We start from the raw sequence: 20,706 nt of genomic DNA on the forward strand, positions 1-20,706 counted from the left end.
ACAGGCATGGGTGTCCTGAGTTTGTCCTCCTTAGTTGCCTTGCCTTGCCTAGAGTTAAGCAGAGCCAGTGAGAGGTGTTGTGGTGCTGGCAGAGCCAGGATGCTGGTAGTCGGTGCAGAGTACAAATGCTTATGTACTGGTGCCGAGATGGGCTCCAACAGGAAAGCCTTAAGCCCAGTGTCCCTCTCCTTTGTGGTACGAGGTGTGAAGGACTTGCAGATGCATCTCTTACTGCTTCTGTGAGCATCTCCTAAGCACCAGAAACATTTACAGTAGGGGGTCACTTACTGGCATGGGTAAATTACAACTGTGACACAACTTAAAGCCTGGGGAAAAGGGTGTGCCCCAGCCTGAGGTTAAGTCCTTATGGGCACTACATTAACTGGGTACTTAGGAACAGTAAGCTAACTAACAGAACTATTTATAGAGAAAAACAAAGTCCAGCTAAGGAAATGCACAACAGCGAATGCTGAGATGCGCAGGTTCCAAGCACCATCAATAGTGACAAAAAGGAACTAAGGGTGAAGGGGGCCGGTGGCACCTTTTATAGTGCAACAGGCACACACTACTCTAGAGGTCACCTGAGCTGGCTCCACTACAGGTAGTGGTAAGGGACAGTCTTTTGGCACCACTCCACATGGCAAACATACATACATACACACACTGAATGGACATGAACAATCAGTCAAAGAAGAATCTATGTTAATTTCTAGCTCCATTAGAAACACAGTTATCAGTATGTGTAAGCTAGAAAAAAATGTAATCAGTAAGAATATATAGTACATCTAAGTTCTGAATAAAGTGCTTCAAGCAACTGAGAGTTAAAAAAATGTGACTTAGCAAAAAATTAGAATCCATGTAAAAAGAGGATTAAAAATGGCTTCAATAGTAAACACTGAATCTTATCAATTAAGGCCCAGTCAGGAGTTTCAAGCAGTGTAGTTCACAAGGATCTCAATGGGGATTAAGAATCCTCAAAACTTGCAAGATTAGTCTCTAAAGAACTAATGACGTAGACTTGGACGCAACTGAAGAAAAGATGCCAACAGGCCTCTCCCACAGAACACTACTACAGACAGATCTTTACCCTCCAAAATCTTATGGGCAAAAACATGACCACTCCAGTCCTCTTATTAATAAAGACTAAATTGTTCCTTCCTGACTTTGAATTTCCAAAAGGAAAACTCTTGGATTCAACAGAACTGTGGGTTATGAGAGTTCCTTCCCACTTCCAACCCTTTTTTTTCCCCTCTTTGAAAAAAAAAGATATATGCATACAAAGCAAGTATAAAAAATGAGCAAGAATCTGCTCTCTTCTCCTATTTCCTGCACTGAATTGGTCTTTCCAAAAGCTTTTGGACTTGGACTCTTTGTGAAAGCACACATGCCACATTCTCATACACACAAACTGTTGGGCCCAACAGTGAAGACAGCAGCATAAAAATAAGGGTATAACTGAAAGCACTAATTATTGTAGTCACCATTTAAAAATACAAAACAATCATTCTCTAATTCCATAGTCATGTCCTGCTAAATGCAGCAACACTCTACAGTACTGAAGATGTACGTTGATTATAGGTAAAAGCTGATTGCTTAAAGCGGTGACCACTTTTGATATTGTGCCAATTAATGCATCTTAATTAGGAGGCATGCAGAACCAAGGAACTTCACTTCAATGAAATTCAGAATTTGTCTTCATTTGCTGACAAGGAAAGGAGGAGGGGGATAACTAAAAAATCCTACCTCAGATTCTCCTACCTCTAAGTATAGAATAGGCTGTACATAACATAGTAAATGCAGGATTAGAAATGGAAGTTGGGAACAGATTAGTGCGAGACAGGATCGGCATCCTTTAGGGCGATAGGAAGTTTAAAAGAAACACAAACATTAGTATAAATCAGTCTCAACACAGGACATTCAATTACGCCAATGTTTTCCTACATATATGTACTCCAAAGCCACCTCCATCTCATCTTTCTCCCCAGTTATATAACATGCAAAACTAGGAAGGTGGAACGCCAAAGGCAGAGCCTGAAGAAGAAAATTGTGAAATCTTACTTTGCAGTAGTTTCTTCATCATATTTTGTTTTCAGGTCAAATAATTCTGTCCGAGTTTTTTCTAAAGCTAGAAGGAATAATGCATTGAAATGTTACTGGTATTGTAACAGACCAGTAAATTGTACAACGTAAGAAAGCTACTGAAGTTTTTATCCTGCTATAAACTGTTTCCTGTCCAAAAATCATCTTGCATTAAGGATTCTACTTGATCAAACAAATAGTGACTTAGATAATCAAAAGCTTTTAAAAGTTTGTTTTTCTGCTTTTTTAATCAGTTCATTTCTGCTTTTTTAATCAGTTCATTTAATCAGTTCATTCTACTTAATGTAGCTAGACATTATTCATTTCACATATAGATTTGTCACTTTGCTCCTTCAACTAAAATATTTATTTCAATCAGTCCATGAAGTCCAATTTAAATGTCTTGGATTCATAGGGAAAAAGAAATTCAATGGATCCCACTCATATGGATTGGCAAACATCTGCACAAAGATAAACAGCAAAGTTAATAGCAGGGTGCTTGATCGGCAGCAGAAATAAGGTTAACTCTGAATTCTGACCATTTTATACAGCACAGATTAGGTATGCAAACAGCATCTCTCACTTTAGTTGCAGGAACATTCCAGTGATGTATGCACTATACTACATAGGCTTTCCCCATTACATGGCACAAGTGTGTAGTTAATTTATAGAGTCACAGAAATTAAGAGCAGAAGAAATCATTAGATCATTTAAACTGATCTGCCATCGGCTATTAACTTTCACAGTTACATCTATATTAAGACCCATAATTTGGGTTAGACATCGGTATTTCAGTCTTCAGAAGGCTAAACTGCTGTGTGCTACAGGCAGAGAACAGGGGAAGAGACTACAATGCCACCAATGCCTGAGCCCTCTGGGCTAAGAAGCCCAACAAAAGATCTGATTTGCATGGCAATTTTTGCGTATTGCGGGATGGATCTTTCCTTGAATCTTAACACAGATTTGCAAGATCTGGTTCAAGCTCAGTATTTATCCTACTGCCTGCCTGACCATTAGTATTGATCATAACAGTAATGCCAAACCTGTTTGCAAAGCTTGAACTTTGTGTTCGGCTTCCTCCAGCTTCGAGGCTGTTGACATCTGTGTTTCTTGCAACTTTCTGTAAAGGAGAGATGAAAATGGAGTGTGTGACCTTGTTTAGCAACTTAACTGTACTTTGCAAGTTTGACAGATACTGTGATTAAACAGCTTGACTGTAAACAGGCAATTAATGGACAGTACCATGTATTATTATAATGGGAACCATAACCCATCTCTAACTGGAATGCTGTACATATTTTGGAGTCCCACTTATTAAAATGTTAACAGGGTAACAACTTCAGAAAGTAAGCTGTGTATGTAATACAAAAGTTGACTGCTATATAAATTATATCTTTACTGGAAGGTTTTCTGTAGCATAATTTGTTTTGGAAATGTCACACATTAAGAAAATTGTCACCACACACACGCTGTTGTACAAAGTTAGCACAAAAAGAATGATACATTCCCATTTTTCTGTCAAAATTAAGGGATATGTTGCTATAAATGATATCTTCAATAGATCTGACAGCTGCTTCATCATCATACTTGCAGTGGCTTCTAGATACAACAACAGTATTAACCACCCTCTAAAATGTATGCATATTTCAAAACAAATATTACATTGCTATTTCCTGTATCATATAATCAGACATTCCAATAAGCTTACATTTCTTATGTACATAAGTAATGTTCCCTTGTTTGTGTCAGTTACAGCGAATGCTTTCACGTCACTTAGCCAAAGAGTCACCAGACTTTTGCTAAAGGCTAAACTTTTAAAAGCCTATACTAAGCATAGGGTTTTTATGATATCCCTCTAGAGGCTTTTAGCTATGCGGAAGATTTTAAATTGCGATGATGGTGCATAATGCACCTAGCATCCTAAATGTCTCCCTGGGGAATCTGTTGAAAAATCCTATTCAGAATCAACCCAAATTTTCTAATAGTCAGAGATCATGAATACTACTTTGTATGTTTATATATATCTGGTACAGTATTTTTAAACTAGATAATACATTCTTTTCTCTCAAACTTGTAAAAAAGGATGTATGGCAAAAAACTTAGGTCTCTCCCCCATCTCCATTAAATTATATATACTTTAGGTTGTGCTTTTGTAGTCAAAAGTACGTCTGTAACACACACCCTTTTCTGTACTTTACCTACCACAGAACTGCCATTCCTTTAATTTTTTATACATCTAGATATATAGCTGTATCTGATAGAGTAAAAACAACATGTCTTGTTACTAAAGAGTAATTATATACGTATATATGTATTGAAATTCACAGATCCGGGCACTGTTGGACTAACGTAGGAGTACCTGAGTTGAGGGTTCATCACTGAAAACCAAACTTTTAACACTCCTTTCTATAATGTTCAGTCTATGTGCCTGGACAGCTGATCTAAATTATGGAAAAGGTTTTAGCATTCCATTTTGCTAGCTTCTCAAAAATTAGTTCCAAATTTGCTTTAAAAATCAGTTAAGAATTAGCTGCATATTATTTTGATATAAAGGAACATTCAACCTTTTTTCAGAATTAAGCTCTGAGTAAGAGCCGCAGACCTTCACCTCAGATACTTTTTACAATGCAAGCAGGTATCCATATTGTTGGTACAATATTTCCTCTTAAAATGCTCAGTATTTGAACGGACGTAAAAAGATACAGTGATACACAAGACTGACTGAATTACACAGTCCGCTAATCAAGGAAGATCACCACCACAAAGGACAATCCAACTAATGGAGAATAAAAGTAGGTTTGCAATCTTCTGAAATAACATGCCAAATACAGCAGTACAGTGAAGTAACAATCTACTCTATTTTCACTTTTACACTTGCACAGTTGTCTTTCTGTGTAAAGCTGAGTATCAAATGATTCTGTGTCAAACACATAAATCACTAGACTGATTCAATATACGAGCTGTCTCAATGAACTGAAGTAAGGACCCTGGTTGGAAAGATAAAGCAGAAAACGTATTATTTCCTTCCCTCTGCACAACACCTACACACACAAACACACTCACCTCTCCTTCTCTGCAAAGTCATTTTGTAATTTTTGTTCTTTTTCAAGAGCTATAGTCTCTGCTTGGTTCTTCAGCGTCTGTTCATATTCTCTGATTTTCTCTTTAAGCGCTTTTATTGTAACCTCTACAGAAAAACAATAGGCAAAGAATGAATTTACACAGCTCCATGTGGCTATAAGAATACAAGATTTTCTTTACCCTCTAGGCTCAGTGTGTTTTAAACTTTAACTCTTCAACTCTGACACAAAATCAATGGCTATGAGTCCCTTTGGAGACCTTTTACTCCTTAAACGTTAAATTGAACTTTAAACATTTAGGTTGAGAAGGATCAATGGATGTTGCTGAGAAACAGAGCTAGGCTTTCTATGACTTGACTGAAAAATCAGTTGTAAAATATCGTTATCACCTTATTAATTAGTCTCAAATTAACTCACTGCTGAGTGGAAGTAAATGAAGTCCCACTGTGGGTTTAAGTTAAGAATTCACACAAGTAGTTCATTCACATTACTGTGCTTATTTAAAGACAAGCAGTGTTAATATGGCTCTTGAACAGACTGAATCCTTCATTAACAGAAAACACATCAGCTTCAAAACTGCTGAAAAATATGGCAGGCTGGCTTTAACTGATATATTAACATACAGATCAGACTTAACAGACATACTAGAGCCTTTCATATTTCTGTAAGAATACCTGTCTTGGAGCCTCTTGCTCCATCCACACCTAGGCTACATCTACACTAGCCCAAAACTTCGAAATGGCCATTTCAAAGTTTACTAATGAAGCACTGAAATACATATTCAGCACCTCATTAGAATGCCGGCAGCCATGGCACTTAGAAATTGGCACAGCTCATCCAGATGGGGCTCCTTTTCGAGAGGACCCCAGCAACTTCGAAACCCCCTTATTCCTATCTGCTGCTAGGATTTCAAAGTTGCCATGGTCCTTTCAAAAGGACCTCCATCTGGATGAGCCATGCGGTGGTGCGCTGCGTCAATTTCGAAGTGCCACGGCTGCCAGCATTCTAATGAGGCGCTTCATTAGTAAACTTCGAAATGGCCATTTGCATGGCCATTTCAAAATTTTGGGCTAGTGTAGACACGGCCCTAAAGGCAGAATTCTTTATGGCTTATGACTTAAAATAGGAAAGCAAGATAGGGACTAACACTAATTGGGTCTGGAAAAGACTCTTATTTAAAGAAGACTCATACACGGGCAACATTTTGACACTGAAAGAGAGATGTAGCCATACAAAGAGTGATATTATTGACAATATTGGTGGGAGGAGAAAATAATGTCAAGTACCAAAAAAAAAAAAAAAAAAAAACCAAAACGGAAGTTTGATAGAAAAATTAAAGCCTATAAATTGAAATTGATCCATCTTATACCGTGTCAAATCAGGCATAATCACTTGCAGGTGAGTATGATTTTGTTATTATGCAACAAGAATAAGGAAAATCAAAATTTTGGTCTAGGGACTACAGAGGAAAAAGTCTGAGCTACTTTGTCGAACTAATTGAGAAGAATTGAAATTGTAACAAGTGTGGAAAACCAACTACCTGGTTTTGACTAAACAGGATACTTTCTTTAGGTATTATTTAAAACATAAAAAAAATCAGTGGAAGCTCTTCAAATCATATTATGGCATCATGCCCCCTTTTTACTATATCAATCATATACTTGAAAACCCAAGGGAAAGTTCTAACTTCACACCTGCAAATTAGATCTGAACACTGGTATTTTCTTGGATGTGCAGAGCTGGTATTTGCCATTTGGACTAGAGAGAATTTTGTCCTAAATATTTTCATTGTTAAAATGTAAGGCAAGTGAACTGGACCTGGAATGCAGTGCCTTCTTTCCCCCCTGCCCCCCCCCAAAAAAGTGCCCTTACTCATACTCACCCCCAGCGTGGGATGGGGGACTCCACAGATGGGAGTCAGCTAGGGGCGGAGCCTCACTGGCAGCCCCAGCTGCGGGAACCCCAGCCAGAGTGCAGAGGGACCCTGCAGTCCTCAAGGCAGCCTGCAGTGTGCAAGCTGGTGCTGGAAGGGCCCCGCAGCTGGCGGTGCCCCACAGTGCTAAAGTAACAGGAAAAAAGGAGGCATAACGCTGTTCCGATGCATTCTGCCAGAAAAAAAACCCTGACTGGAATGAGTAACTGCAATTCCACTAAGGAACATGCAAAGTGTTCCTGCTTGCTCCAATGATACATCTGACCTTGAGACATCGCAATGAAAAAGTACTAAATTCCTGAGACTCAGTCGAAGCTGCATAGATATGAAGAAGTAACAGTATCCAAACCTTTTTCACACCTTTGACCACGAGTACTCACAGAAGTCAATGGAATTACCCCACTCCAGGAATTAAGAACCTTCTTTATAATCTGTGGTGGGTAAAGCTGAATGAGCAATTACAGATATACCACTTCCAGGGAATGGCACTTACAGGAACAAGAAAATTTTGCAAGACAGTTCTCCAGGTAAAGGAGGAAAGGTTATGTGATCACTGGGCAAGTTTGATGCATACTTTCTACATGTGTGGTAGATTGGCGATTGTGTGTGTTGTTTTTACAGTGTGTGTGCTGGGCCAAGTAGCTTCCTGAAAACTTACTAATGAGACTCTGAACCCTAACCCCTGTAGAATCCCCTGACAAGGGGACAGGGCTAACTTAGGGAGAAAAGGAGTTTGAAAAGCCATCTCCTATCAGAGGAGCCAGCAAACAGAAGCAGCAATTGGGAATTTTGCAAGGGAGAATGAGTTGATTTCACCCAAGAAACATATGCTCATCTGAGACCAATAAGTCTCCTTCCCTTCCACCCAAAAAATGTTTCCAAACTGAACCAAACACACAAATGAAAAAACCCCGCAAGAGCAAAAATAACGCAAGCAAAAGCCCAGTGGCAGAGCTGGGCTTACCTAGTTTATCGCACTGAATGCACATGCTCAATTATCTGACTTATGGGCAGGTGATGTGTACGTGCATGCAGAGCCTGGAGCTCTTTGCCCCCATACATACAGTACAGACTCTGGAGTGGCTGAAGGGGAGGAGCTAAGTGAGACAGAGGAACACAGACAAGATTTTCTGGCGCACAAAGCATGGTTCCACTTCCTCTCCACTGTTAATAAGCATAAAAAAACTCAGGTAAGAAGTGCATCAGGCTAGAGCAGAAGGAAATAATCCTGTAGTTGGGACCCCCTTCCATGTTATGTAATGTTATCCTCTTGCACTGAGAATACCCCTCAACGGCAGGGAAACAATTAGTAGAAAGAGAGAAATAACAGTGATGGAGATTTGATCATCAGATGGGAAGGTTACACACCTTGGCCGTGTCTACACGTGCATGCTACTTTGAAGTAGCGGCGCCAACTTCGAAATAGCGCCCGTCACGGCTACACGTGTTGGGCGCTATTTCGAAGTTGAAATCGACTTTAGGTGGCGAGACGTCAAAGTCGCTAACCCCATGAGGGGATGGGAATAGCGCCCTACTTCGAAGTTGAACGTCGAAGTAGGGCACGTGTAGCCGATCCGCGTCCCGCAACATCGAAATAGCGGGGTCCACCATAGCGGCCATCAGCTGAGGGGTTGAGAGACGCTCTCTCTCCAAGCCCCTGCAGGGCTCTATGGTCACCGTGTGCAGCAGCCCTTAGCCCAGGGCTTCTGGCTGCTGCTGCTGCAGCTGGGGATCCGTGCTGCATGCACAGGGTCTGCAACCAATTGTCGGCTCTGTGCATCTTGTGTTGTTTAGTGCAACTGTGTCTGGGAGGGGCCCTTTAAGGGAGCGGCTTGCTGTTGAGTCCGCCCTGTGACCCTGTCTGCAGCTGTGCCTGGCACCCTTATTTCGATGTGTGCTACTTTGGTGTGTAGACATTCCCTCGCAGCGCCTATTTCGATGTGGTGCTGCCCAACGTCAAAGTTGAACGTCGACGTTGCCAGCCCTGGAGGACGTGTAGACGTTATTCATCGAAATAGCTTATTTTGATGTCGCTACATTGAAATAAGCTATTTCGATGTAGCGTGCACGTGTAGACATAGCCCTTGTGTAATAAGCAAGTTCCTTGAGATGATTATCTCTCTGGTGCTCAGCTTTAGGGCTACATCCACACTTAGAAAAAACTTCAAAATGGCCATACTAATGGTCAAAGCAAAGAATACTAATGAGGCACTGAAATGAATATTTAGCACCTCATTAGCATGCCCCTGGCTGCGGCACTTCAGCTGATAAGAATAAGGGGATCTCAATATTTGCAGGGTCTCTTCAAAAAGGACCCATGTGGATGAGCCACGCGCGAGTGAAATGCAGTATTTTTTGAAGTGCTGTGGCCAGCAGCATGCTAATGAGGCACTGAATATTCATATCAACGCCTTATTAGTATTCTTTGATTTGGCCACTAGCATCACCATTTCAAAGTTTTTTCTAAGTGTAGACATGGCCTAGGTATCTTGACACCCTACACCTGTAATCACAGATTTGTGGTAGCAGTGCCCAACTGGGCTGTACACAAGCCACTGCTGGCTCACACTGTTCCAAGCAGTTACATAGCAGGGTGCAACACACCTTCACTAGGTTCCTTCTCTACCTCAGAAAATCAGACTCAGACTCAGACTCTGAAGTAGAGCCAAGGCAGGAGGGTAATGGACACACAGGGACAAACATCACAAAGAAGCTCGGGTACTGCATAAGGGGACTTCTCTCCTTCATTGAGGAGTGTCCCTGTCGTGCCACTTTAGGAGACTGTTGAGTAGTGCTTCTCTGTGGATGGAAGGAGTTTCAGATTTGCCGTATCAAGGATGAATAACATAGCTGTTGTTCAATGGCACAGTATTTTGTGAATGTTACCAAGCTGCCACCTTGCAAATGTGAATGATGGATATGTTCTTGAAAAAAGCTACTCATGTTGAAAGTGTGGTAACAAAATGTGTTAGGATGTCCAGTGGGACTGATAGATGAAAGTTTTCCTAACAGACAAATGCATCCTGATATCCGTCTAAATAGTCTCTGCTTTGAGACTGTTTCAATAACAGAATGATCAAAGGGACAAACTAACAGTCTTGGAGATTTTCTAAGTGGTTTTTGTTCTGTCAAGATAGAAAGCAAGAGTTCTGCAAACATCTAGAATGTGAAGTGCCATTTCCCTTTTGGCTGCATTTCGTTTTGGAAAAAACACAATTAAGCAGATAAATTGATGAAGATGAAACGGAGAGGTGGCTTTGAGCAAGAATCTGAGATGTGGTCTTAAGGCTACCTTGCCTGTAAAGACAATTGTGAATGGGGCTTGTGCCATTATCACCCCTAGTCCTCCCATACATGTGGCAGACATAGTGGCAATAAGGAAAAACCCCTTCATGAATATATGTAGCAGAAAGCAGGTTGCTGAAGTTCAAACGGTTTACCCATGAGTGTGAGTAAGGCTACGCTGAGGTGCAAGGAGGCTGTCACTGTGCGGTAGGTGTTTCTCAAGGCTTAAGAAAGCATGTAATCATCAGGTGGAAGAATAATAGAGCCCACTCTACCTTATCATGGGAAAGAAGTGATACCTCTACCTCTCCCAGCCATGAAGTAACCAAGCTATGAGGCAGAGAACTAAGAGGTTGGGATGATGATGTGACCTTTACCCTAAATCAGAAGGTGCGATGCTGAGGGGAGGGTTTGAAGTGGGTATGTTGAAATTCATAAACTATATGGAAACCATTTTTGTTGGGCCCAGATAGGAGATGGTGTTATATTTTTTGACTTGGTCTCATGTATGACACAATTTAAGAGTGAGGTCAATGAGAATGCATCCCTTAGTGGTGCATCCCATTTGAAAAGTGTCCCAACACCATTCTGGAGTAATACTGCAGGCATCTAGGTTCAATGCTGTTGCAAATAAGTCAATGCCAGTTTCTGGTCGGGAGTTAATGTGGACTTCTGTTTACCTGCAGACCTAAGTTTGTAAAGAGGGTTATCATGCTCTGCATGGTACTTTAGGCTTCGGGGCGGGGGGGTTGATGCTGTTATGAGGTGGTCAGATATGGAAATATTATGCCACCACCATTGTTAATACTTTTGGAAACACCCTAGGGACTGACTGTTGAGAGAATAAAGTGTAACAGCTTGTACTGGAAGTGCTTCTTCCCCCAGGGTGAAGTCAGACATTTCCTGTGTGTGGGATGGAGAGAACTGTGAACATATGGGCCCTGGGGGTCAAGGGCTGAAAGCCATGGGGTCCTTTCACTAACTCTAGAGTTATAGTAGTTAATGTCAATAATTAAAAATGTTAAGTTCTAACAAATTCATTTGGCTTTCTTAAGATCACTATGGAACCCACTTTTGTTTTCCTTTGATAGAAAATAATACAAATAGAACCCTTTCCTTTTGTGTTGTGGTGGTAGTGGTTCTACTGCTTCTAGTTGCATAAAATGGCATTTTTTGTTTGTTTTGTTGCAACAGATGCTTGCTAGATGAGTCTCTGAAAAGTGCAGAGGTGGAGAGGTGGTAATGGAATAAAGAGAATGGTGTCTGAAGTGATGGTCTTGCAGACATGGAAGAATGGTTGCAGATAGTCTTCAAATGGTGGGAAGAATCCACTACCATGCCTTCATAATTGTCCTAAGGTGAACTGCTAGAATGTGAAGGATTGGTTTTGTGTTTGCCAATGCATGGATTGTTTTTGTTTGGAATGCTGGTCACATTATTTGTACAGTTGTGTATAGCAGGATTCGTGGAATCTCTGCATGCAATACCTGACTTCCTATTTTTTATTTTCAGGTATACACCATGTACAGTGATTTCAGGGTGGCCCTTGAGTCCTTAATGGAATGGAGAGACTTAACAGTCTTTCCCGAAAACAGCTTCAACACTTTGAAGGTATGTCCTCCACTGCACTTACTGTGGATCTTGGGAAGGTACAGCCAAGATACCACTGACACTGCAAAGGATCTTATGGCGATGTCCATTCAGTCAAGCAAAGCCTGTAGCACCATCTTGGTGATGAGGTGGCCTTCGGCAATATTGTCTTTGAACTGTTCTTTTTTGTCCTCTGAGAAGTAGCCAATAAAGTTTGACAACTACGAAAATACCAAATGCGTGTATTTAGATAAAAGATCTTCATAGTCAGCTATGCAAAAACTGCAGTGTGGCAAACAAATAAGCTGTGCTGCCAAAGAGGTCAAGCCTTTTCCAGTCCTTGTCATAAGGGGTTGTTCTGGCATGGTGTGTTTGCCTTTTATATTCACAACTTCCAATGCTAGGGAATAGTTGGGTGAACAGGACATATCGCGTTGGATTGAATATTGTATTATTTAATCAGATTGTCCCCTCTACTGGGGGACTTATTGTCTCATTGGGTGAGGAAGGTGAGACTTTAGCTGATGGTAGGGATTCTTGGTCTGAGAATTCCTCGGTTTCCTCTGCCCTTTCCTCACGTGTGTCCAAAGGTGGAGGTAGAAACGGTGGTGAGGATAGAAAAGATGTAGTTCTAGATGGGCGAGTTCTATGACACTAAGTCCTGTATGAAGCCCAGAGTTCCCAGTGCAACCCATTTGGAAAATATGGAATGAGTGGTGGGGCCCATGAGCACCCAGGCCATGAACTTACTCCTGCAGTTGATAGGCACTCTGCTTGGTGGGACGTCCTAGGTTTGGGTGAGGAATGGTTCAGTCTGTAGATAACTCCATCATTTCCTCATCCTCATTGCTTGAGAGAGGTGAAGCTGATGATTTGATAGTCAACTCCTTACCAACCAGGTTGGAGTGGCACTGGTACAGAGGAATGGCAATTCAGTGGTTAAAGATGATCCCAGATCTGCATGCCATAGGAACTGATGCAATACCGCAGCACTGCTCCCACTGGATGGTGCTGTTGACCTTGCAGCTGTATGTATTTATGGCACCAGTGCCAAAGGCTTTGAGGTGATCCATGCAGGCACTGCAGTTGGCGCTACTGAGCTGCTCAGTGCTGAGGACCTCTCTCACCCCAATAATGAGGAGGCCTGTGGCACCTTAACAGGCTAACAGATTTCGGCATAGATGGAAATTACAGAGGCAGGTACAAAATATGCTAGCACAAGAAAAGAAAGGAGTTACCTTATGAAGTGGAGGACCAGTGTTAACAAAACCAATTGAGTCAGAGTAGATATCACTCACTCCCAACAGCTGATGAGGAGGTGTAAATGCTAAGAGAGAAAGCAGCTTTTGTAGTCAGCCAGAGGCAGACCACCTGGCCAGTAATCCTGAGCAGCCGGACACCAGCACACTAAGGAGAGCACAGCAAGGGGCACTGTTAATCAGGGATGCTTTGAAAAATAGCTTTATGAATTACCAGACAGCAACATGAAAGTCATGTCTGTTGCTCTTAAGGCATTCCCCTCTGAATGATGTGAGCTTCCCTGGAAACCACCTCCTCCCCCCATAGCACAAGCATAGGGTTTTTGAAGCTACTAAAGGAGTTCGTGGCAGGGGGTTGCGGGGTGGGTTAGCCAAAGCATTTTGCCATCACAAGTGGGAGAACGTCAGTCTTCTGGTCTCAGAAGTGTCCCTGGTTACAAAACGCAAGGATGCCCTTGACTTTCTATCCAGCATTCTGGGACGCTGAGGAGGGGAGTTTAAGGAACCCAGTAAGAAGGGCATGTGCAGGTTCATGGGCTACAGTGGGGCTCTGTGCTCCTTGGACTGCAGGAGCTGTTTGCGGCCTCATCAGTTGCAACATCTCCCTCTGAGTCTCCATTTTGCAGACTCTGTGTTCTCTCCTCGCTTTGTGATCTGCTCTCTTTTCTTCCCGATCAGCTCTATTTTCCTGCAGTGTGGCTTTCCTCCATGCTTGTAATTGTTGTCTCCTTGCAGGTGATTTCCATGTGCTCTATGAACATATCTTCCCATCTTGGTTTTCTCCTGTGGATCAGCGCCCATCTCACTGCTGGGGAAGGGGTGGGGAGAGGCAAGCACTGATGACAGAGACCACTGTTGAGCACACTGCAACAAACCATAAGTGAAGGCCACACATTAAGGAGATACATTTACTGTGCATAAGTTTAACACACAAGGGAATCCAATGAAAGAACCTCTGTGAAACACAGTGGGTATGTATTCCCTGCAAGGACAAAGTTGGGCTTTTAAGGGTCCTCTGTACAGCAAGTACCACACAGAGATCTTAAGGGACCTGCTTGACACAATTCACTTCTAGTCATGGTAAGGTACAGATTGGGGGCATGCTTTCAAGCCTGTGATTGAAAAGCAGTTTCTGTAGCTGTGTACGCTGCAAGTGGATGGGGTGTGAGGGAAGCTAGGGGCTGTGGCAGGGTTGGTCCCCACACTTGCCTTGTTCTCTCCATCACTGTGTGGCCACCCATCCCACGTCTTGACTGAGACAGAGAAAGTTTTCCTTTCTGCAGAAGCTAGGGGGGACGTGGGGAGGCAGCATGGTGGAACAGCTTCTTTGGCTGTGTGCCTTGCTCTCTCCATCACCGCGCGGTTCAAACCCCTCTCTTCCCTCATTCCTGGCTGGGACAGTGAAAGTTTTCCCTTCCCCAGCAGCCTGGGGACCACACAGTCTAAAACCACCATCCCACCCAACGCTTTCCTCCTTCAGCATTCTGGGCTACCAGATGCCATCGCTGCTCTGCTGGGACAGTGAAAATTCCCTGCCTCCTAGCAGCCTGGAGAAGCATCTTGTGCCATCATATGGGAGCTTAATAATGCTCCTTCCCCTGCTTCTTCTAGGTTGCAATAAGAGACATCAGTCTGCTTAGAATAAAAATTGAGAAGGAATGAATGCTAACCCACTGTGAGCACAGGGCTGGTTGTTACACAAAACTGCTCTGTGGTGCCATAATTCTAGATTACTTGCTGGTGGCTTGGTGAGGAAATGTGTCTTATGAAGGGGGTCAGAATAAGGCAGGCCTCCCAAAAACCTTGTAAGAAAAATTAAAGAGTACTTGTCTGAGAGCATTATGGAGATGTGCATGGAGGATAAGCACTATCCCCAGACACATTAGTCCGGGGCCCAAGGAACAACTTGTGTAGGTACAGTAGCTGCAACAGATCACACCATTTATAGCATTATTAAAAACAAGAACTCACCAGAAGTGCCCTCCCTGCCATCAGGGTCAGGCTGTGAAATGTCCTGGGATGAGGAAATGAGATCCAGTATTACAAACAGCTCCTGGCTGTCTCTGAGATCAGCTGCTCCATTTGCCTACAGACCATTGTCCTTCTTCACCTCTTCCTCATCCACCATATCCTCCTTGCTTTTGCCAGAGGCTTCCTGAGGAATCTTCTCAGAGGTATCAACGGACTTTTTGGGGACAGTGGCTGGGTCACTCTTTAGAATCTCATGCAGCTGCTCATAGAAGTGGGATGTTTGTGGAGATAACCCAGAACATCTGTTTAGTTCCTTTGTCTTCTGGTACACCTCCTTGGGCTCCTTTTTCACACAGCACTGCTGGGTGTCCCTGATGTACCCTTTTTCCTCCATGCCCTGTGAGATCTTTGCATGTGTGTCTGTATTTCTTTTGCTGCTTCATAGTTTCACCAGCACTGATTCATCTTCCCCCAACAGCAGTGATGTCCTGGGTCTCCTGCATGCTCCACGGTGGAGCTCATTTGTCCCCCTGGGAATTCATGACCAGGTGTGCTGCCTGATCTGCTCACCATGCTGGCCAAATAGGAAATTAATTCAAGACTTCCCAGCCTGCTTCCTGCATACCTCCAGAGAAGCAGAACTGAAAGTGATGCCCAGAGTGGTCACTGTGGGACACATCAGGAGGCCAAGAATGTCGAATTTCACCATGTTTCATCTTCACTACTGTAAGATCAACCATGCATGGCTGAATTTGGCGTTACGCCTCATGAAAAGTAGGAGTATAAAAGTCAACCTTTAGAGCCCTTAAAACTGACAAAATGGCCCCATGTAGTGAGGACTGATTCATTACGTATTCAACCTAAGTCACCTAAATTCACTTTAATCTCTTAGTGTAGACCAAGATGAAGTAAAACTAAAAAGTTGCAGAGGATTTATAAAATTAAAAGCTGGGAGGAAAGGGGACAGAAACAAAAAATTCAGGCAGAGGCATCCAGGAGAGATGATTTTATTAATGGGGAAACACTGTATCTTAGGGAACAGGATGTAAAAGAAGTTGGTAAAATACAGGTAAGAGCTACTGAGGAATCTGTCAAACACATAACAGTGCCATTTAAATGCAACACCTAAACATAAATAAAGTAATACTGACAAAATGTGCAAGTGATTATATAAAAATACTAGATGCCTAAATTCTAAGAAGGGTGAGCAAGAGTGCCTGGTATAAATTGAGGATGGCATAATAGGCATTGTGGAAACTTGGTAGCATCACTGGACACAGTAACAACATAATATAAAATACACAGTAATGACAGAGTAGCTTGTGCAGGTAGGGGAGTGGCACTATATGTGAAAAAACACAGAAAAATAAAAAAGTAAAAGACAAACAAATCACACTGTACCATTAAATCTCTAGACAGAAATGCCACACTTAAAACAGTAAGACTACAGCAGGAGAATATTCTACACCCAAACCACCAGAATGATGACTGCAACTGTGAAATGCTCAGGGAGATTAGAGAGAGTGCAAAAGCAGAAGCAGCAATAATAACTGAGGACTTCAATTACCATTGAATTGACACTACATATGCTGCTCCCGGAACTGTCAAAGGGAGAGGCAAGTCCTGATTTAGTTATAAATGGGTTACAGGATCCAGTCCAAGAGGTAAATATAGACAACCTGCTTGGTGACAGCATCATAATGTAATGAAATGTAACACCTTTGTGAGAGGAAAAACACCAGAAGAAACCCATCACAGTAGTATTTAAGTTCAAAAAGGGGAAGCACATAAAATTAGAAAGCTAGTAAAACTGAAATTAAGGGATGGCTACAGGAGAGATGCCTGCCAACCAAATGGAGACAGAAAACCTCAAAACAGAGTCTCAAGCTAAATAAAAACTAAACACTAAATCCCACCCTCCAAAGGAAGATCCTGAAGTGCTGCTGCTAGCCAACAGAGTAAAAGAGGCACTTAGGCTGCATCTACCCTAGAGCGTTTTGTCGTCCAAACTCAGCGAGTGTCTACACGCGACTTGGGTTTTGTCAACAGTATCTTGACAAAACTGAGCACTTTCCCCGGCAGCATTATCCTCCTCTGAATTAAGGAATAATGCTTCTGTCAACTGATTTCTGTGGACAAAACTACAACAATATAGATGCTCTGTGGGGACTTTTACAACAGAGAGGCCCTCCATGGCACTGGCCAGAGGGAGCCAGAAGGTGCTCTCCCCCCCTCAATCAAGGCAGAAAGGTTACTCACCGTAGTAACGGTGGTTCTTCGAGATGTGTCCCCGTGGGTGCTCCACATTAGGTGTCGGGCTCGCCCGGCGCCGCAGATCGGATCTTCCAAGCAGTTTCTGCCGGACCGCGCATGCGCCGGTGCGCGCCGCTCCCCCGCGCGCTCCCGGCCATGTGCGCGATCCGGTCCCCGCCAGTTCCTTGACCAACCGCCTCGGATGCTCCTGCAAAACACTAAACAGAGATCCGGAGCGGGGAGGATGGGCGGGTAGTGGAGCACCCACGGGGACACATCTCGAAGAACCACCGTTACTACGGTGAGTAACCTTTCTTTCTTCTTCGAGTGTCCCCGTGGGTGCTCCACATTAGGTGACTACCCAGCAGTAACCCAAGATAGGAGGTGGGTAATCGGATTATGTGCAGCTTGTCCCCGAGAGGACTGCTGCCGAGAGACGGGTATCCTCTTGGAATACCCTGTGAAGGGCGTAATGTTTGGCGAAGGTGTCACAGGATGACCAGGTCGCCACTCTGCAAATGTCTTTTAGCGCAACGCCCTTGAAAAAAGGCTATTGATGCTGCCACCGCCCTAGTGGAATGAGCCCTGGACGTGGCCAGTAAAGGAGTCTTTTTGAGTTTGTAGCACATTTTTATGCAAGATACGATGTGCTTAGAGATTCTCTGCGAAGAGAGACATTCTCCTTTTGATTTGGGAGCGATAGAGACTAGGAGCCTATCCGTTCTCCGGAAGGACTTGGTCCTGTCCATATAGAAAGCTAGCGCCTGCTCACGTCCAGGAGGTGTAGGCGCGCCTCTTTGTTAGAGTTATGAGGCTTTGGATAAACAAGGGTAAACAATAGGTTCGTTAGTATGAAACTCAGAAAGAAACTTTAGGAACAAAGGCTGGATGCAGCCGTATGGTTACCGCCTCCTTGGAAAAACAGCGCAGGGCGGCGTTGCCATAACTGCCTCAAGCTCGCTCACCCTGCGAGCTGACGTGATTGCGAGAAGAAAGGTCGTCTTCATCATAAGGAGGCGGAGGGAAACCGTGGCCAAAGGCTCAAACGGTGGTCCCCTTTTCGCATTAAGCACCAGGTCCGAGTTCCACAGAGGTGGAAGCGGTTTCTGAGGGGGGTATAGACTTACCAGCCCTTTGAAGAACCTGGTAACCATGGGATGGGCGAACACCATGTGCCCTTCCTCTTCGTGTCTGAACACCAAAATGGCGGCCAGGTGGACCTGAAACGAGGATAGCGAGAGTCCTCCTCTCTTGAGGTCCAGTAAATACTCTAATATCACAGCCATAGGCACCGAAAAGGGGGCTAGCTGTTTGGTAGAACACCATGCCGTAAAGCGAGTCCATTTCTGCTTGAAGGTCTTCCTGGTGGAAGTCCTCCTGCTACTTTCTAGGACTTGCTGCACTTCCTCCGTACATGTGCTCTCTAGGGAGCTGAGCCATGGATTAACCACGTTTGTAGTCGCAGGCTTTGGGGGTGCGGATGCACTATGGACCCCTGGGCTTGCGTGAGCAGATCCCGCGCCACCGGAGGGGACATCGGTGGCCGGTCCGACATGCGCAGGAATAGGGGGAACCATTGCTGTCGATCCCACGTTGGGACTATCGGGATCATTCAGGTTCCTTCCCTCCTGGCTTTCTGCAACACTTTGTGGATGAGCACTGTGGGAGGGAAAGCGTAAAGCAGGGGGCCCCTCCATGAGATCGCGAAGGCGTCCCTCAGGGACCCCCGTCCCAGTCCTGCCCTGGAGCAGAATCGTGGGCACTTCTTGTTGTGCTGAGTAGCAAACAGGGTCTATCTGGGGAAAAACCCCATGCGTGGAAAAATCGGTTGCAGCAGATCGGGACGGATCTGCCACTCGTGCGTGAGTGCGAAACGCCTGCTCAGCTGGTCTGCCTTCACATTGCGAACGCCTGGTAAGTACGAGGCTTTCAAGGTTACATTGTTGGTGATGCAGCAGTTCCACAACCGGACTGCTTCTACACATAAGGCACGAGACCGAGCTCCTCCTTGCCGATTTATATAAAACATGGTGGAGGTATCGTCTGTACTGATCCCGACTACCTTGCCTTTCAGTTGGTCTCGAAAGTGTCTGCAGGCGTTGAACACTGCTTTGAGCTCCAGTATATTTGTGTGCAGTGACTGCTCCATAGAGGACCACAGCCCTTGCGTCACCTCTTCGCCCATGTGTGCTCCCCACCCTATGAGGGGGGCATCTGTAGTAAGAAAAACCAATACGTGTGGTTGGTGGAAGGGTACCCTTGTTAGCAGGTTCTCGGGGTTTACCCACCATTGCAGGGATTTGCGCACCTCCGTTGTGGGCGACGCCATCCTGTGAACAGTGTGTGCTGCCGGTTTGTATACGCTCGCCAGCCAATGCTGCATGCTGCGCATGTGTAACCTGGCGTTCTGTTCTACGAAACGTCGCTGCTGCCATGTGGCCCAGCGGCTGTAAGCACGTCAGAACCGGCACCATAGGGCTGAAGGTGAAGCCTTGCGCGAGGGAGCCGATGGCCCGAAAGCGAGTCTCTGGTAGATACGCCCTCGCTGTAATAGAATTTATGCGTGCCCCTACGAACTCTATGTCCTGTGTGGGGTCTGTCTTTGATTTTGTCAGATTGATAAGCAGGCCGAGCGAAGAGAACGTGCCTGCTGTGACACATATTATGCGTAGTACCTCCTCCTTCGAGGCCCCTTTGAGTAGGCAGTCATTCAGATACTGGAATATAAATACCCCCTGTCTGTGCAGGTAGGCTGACACCACTGCCAAGGTCTTGGTGAAGACTCTGGGGGCTGAGGAGAGCCCAAACGGTAGGACCTTGTAAGTCGAGGGTTGCGAACCAATCTCCATCGTCTAGTGCCGTAAGGATGGAGGCGTTTGTGATCATCCGAAAACGTTGCTTGCGCAGGTACCGGTGAGGCCTCGAAAATCTAAGATGGGCCTCCCCGTGAGGAAGTACCATGAGTAGAACCCTCTCCCTTGCAGTTGCTCCGGCACTCTTTCCACTGCCCCTATGAGCATGAGATGGTCTACCTCCTGCTTGAGCCTCGCTACATGGGAGGTCTCCTGGAGGTGGGGCCCCGGGTGGAGGTCATGGCGGTGGGAGCAACTGGGAGGGGATGGCGTATCCCGTGGCTATGATCTCCAGCACCCATTTGTCTGTGGTGATCCTTTGCCACTGGTTATAAAATGGTCGGATGATGGCCTTGAGCACTGGTTTCGTGCCCTCTGGAAGCGAGTCCATGAGGGAGGTCAAC

General features: G+C 44.4%; 1 protein-coding gene across 4 annotated transcripts in view; it reads right to left on the reverse strand.

Moving 5' to 3' along the window:
* CUX1 (cut like homeobox 1) overlaps positions 1-20,706 on the reverse strand; it is a 420,256-nt gene that overhangs the window by 178,448 nt on the left and 221,102 nt on the right. For all 4 annotated transcript variants that reach the window (XM_075013971.1, XM_075013970.1, XM_075013967.1 and 1 more), the window contains 3 exons: positions 5,143-5,266; positions 3,123-3,199; positions 2,059-2,125 (listed from right to left, as the gene is read on the reverse strand). In XM_075013971.1, the coding sequence (XP_074870072.1) occupies positions 2,059-2,125; positions 3,123-3,199; positions 5,143-5,266 (268 nt within the window). The remainder of the gene's footprint in view (positions 1-2,058; positions 2,126-3,122; positions 3,200-5,142; positions 5,267-20,706) is intronic.

This window comes from Carettochelys insculpta, chromosome 19 (assembly GCF_033958435.1).
Source record: "Carettochelys insculpta isolate YL-2023 chromosome 19, ASM3395843v1, whole genome shotgun sequence".
Taxonomy (NCBI): domain Eukaryota; kingdom Metazoa; phylum Chordata; order Testudines; family Carettochelyidae; genus Carettochelys; species Carettochelys insculpta.